The sequence below is a fragment of the Perkinsus marinus genome, assembly GCF_000006405.1.
Source record: "Perkinsus marinus ATCC 50983 genomic scaffold scf_1104296963658, whole genome shotgun sequence".
NCBI lineage: Eukaryota > Perkinsozoa > Perkinsida > Perkinsidae > Perkinsus > Perkinsus marinus.
The window spans coordinates 1-1,330 of NW_003204987.1; the positions used below are offsets into that span (position 1 = coordinate 1).

General features: G+C 47.8%; 1 protein-coding gene across 1 annotated transcript; it reads left to right on the forward strand.

Annotated features, from left to right (window-relative positions):
• Positions 1-314: 314 nt before the first annotated feature.
• On the forward strand, positions 315-1,315 carry Pmar_PMAR012051 (hypothetical protein; the record flags this gene model as incomplete). The annotated part of the gene is made up of 1 exon (XM_002771120.1): positions 315-1,315. A coding segment is annotated over one exon (1,001 nt), but the record flags the coding sequence as incomplete, so codon positions are not given.
• Between the last annotated feature and the right edge of the window lie 15 nt (positions 1,316-1,330).

Here is a 1,330-nt window from a genome sequence, read left to right on the forward strand (position 1 = left end):
GTGTCCAACCAGTGGATATAACAAGGTGGAGCTCAGAATAGCTCTCGAGTGCTATGAAGCATCGTCCCTTGTGTAATCACACCGGAATCACATCAGCAAATCAAGACGGTCTTTCTGCGGTGGATCGTGTTATGGCGCTGGTTCCGCTCACAGGAAGGAGCTATAATATTATCATGAGTCTTAGCTTGTGGAGAGTAACATGGATGATATGCCAATGTGCGATGTGGGATGGAGTGGGATCTCTGTCATCTATGATCTTCGTAGGTTGACGTATTCTGTTTCAGATCTTATATTTTTTCTTTTATATGTCGACAATGAGTTTAACAAAATGGATAGTCTTCCTATCCATAGCATGGTCTGCACTAACTGTTCCAGTGACGACTAGTACCACTCCCTCTCTATCTAGCCAGCGTTCGGTTGGCTTCTGCGTCGCTGACAGGGAGGTGTTCCCCAGCCTTCTTCCATCTGGCCAGATAACTACCGAGTCCTTCAGTTTCACTGACCATGGTGTATGGTATCTAGCTGGCTACTCTAGTGATGATGGTATCCGTATGCTTTGGAGACTCGAATGCAACCAATGGTTACCTGTTGCTGAGAAGGCTCTCTCTAATATCGAGGGTTCGGGCAACGATATGTTCGTGTTCGGCATCAGCGAGGGTGACGTTGTCGTTTTCGATCCGGAGAGTTACAATGCTTATCGTACAATAGCTCTGGCGGATCCTTCTAAGGAATACACGGGAGTCACCTTTGATCAAGACTCGAATATTCTATATGTAACTGAGAAGGCTACTGGTCGGATTGCTCGGTTCATAGGTCAGGGTGGAGTGTGGACTCCAATTGACCCCTTGAATGGTTCGGATGTTCTCATTGAGCCCACTATTTTGCGCTTCACACTCGGTAAACTTTACGTTAGAGTGAATGGTGGCGTTGCCTATGCTACAATGGACGGGTCTGTGAATCCTCAGTGGTCTTTTGTACCACTGGATATTCAAGGTGACCAGAGCTTTACTGCTGCTCCCGACGGTTTCCTCTACTACCGTAAGTCTATCGACTCGGTCTATCGTCTCCCATTGGATAATCTGATCGGTGCGGGTGAACTTTACGCTGGTGGATGCGGCTGTGGTCTGGCGCCAAATCAAGTGTGTAGCTCGGGCAACGGCAATCTTGTGAACTTCAATCCCACTGGAGGCATTGTCATGCAAGACTACTCCGAGGGACCTGACTTCCGCTTTCTTAACTGGTGTGGAGATTTCTGCACTCTACTACGACTAGTGTCCCTCGACCAGTATCATTCCAACCCGTGGTCCTCGAACAAGTACAACTTCAACAA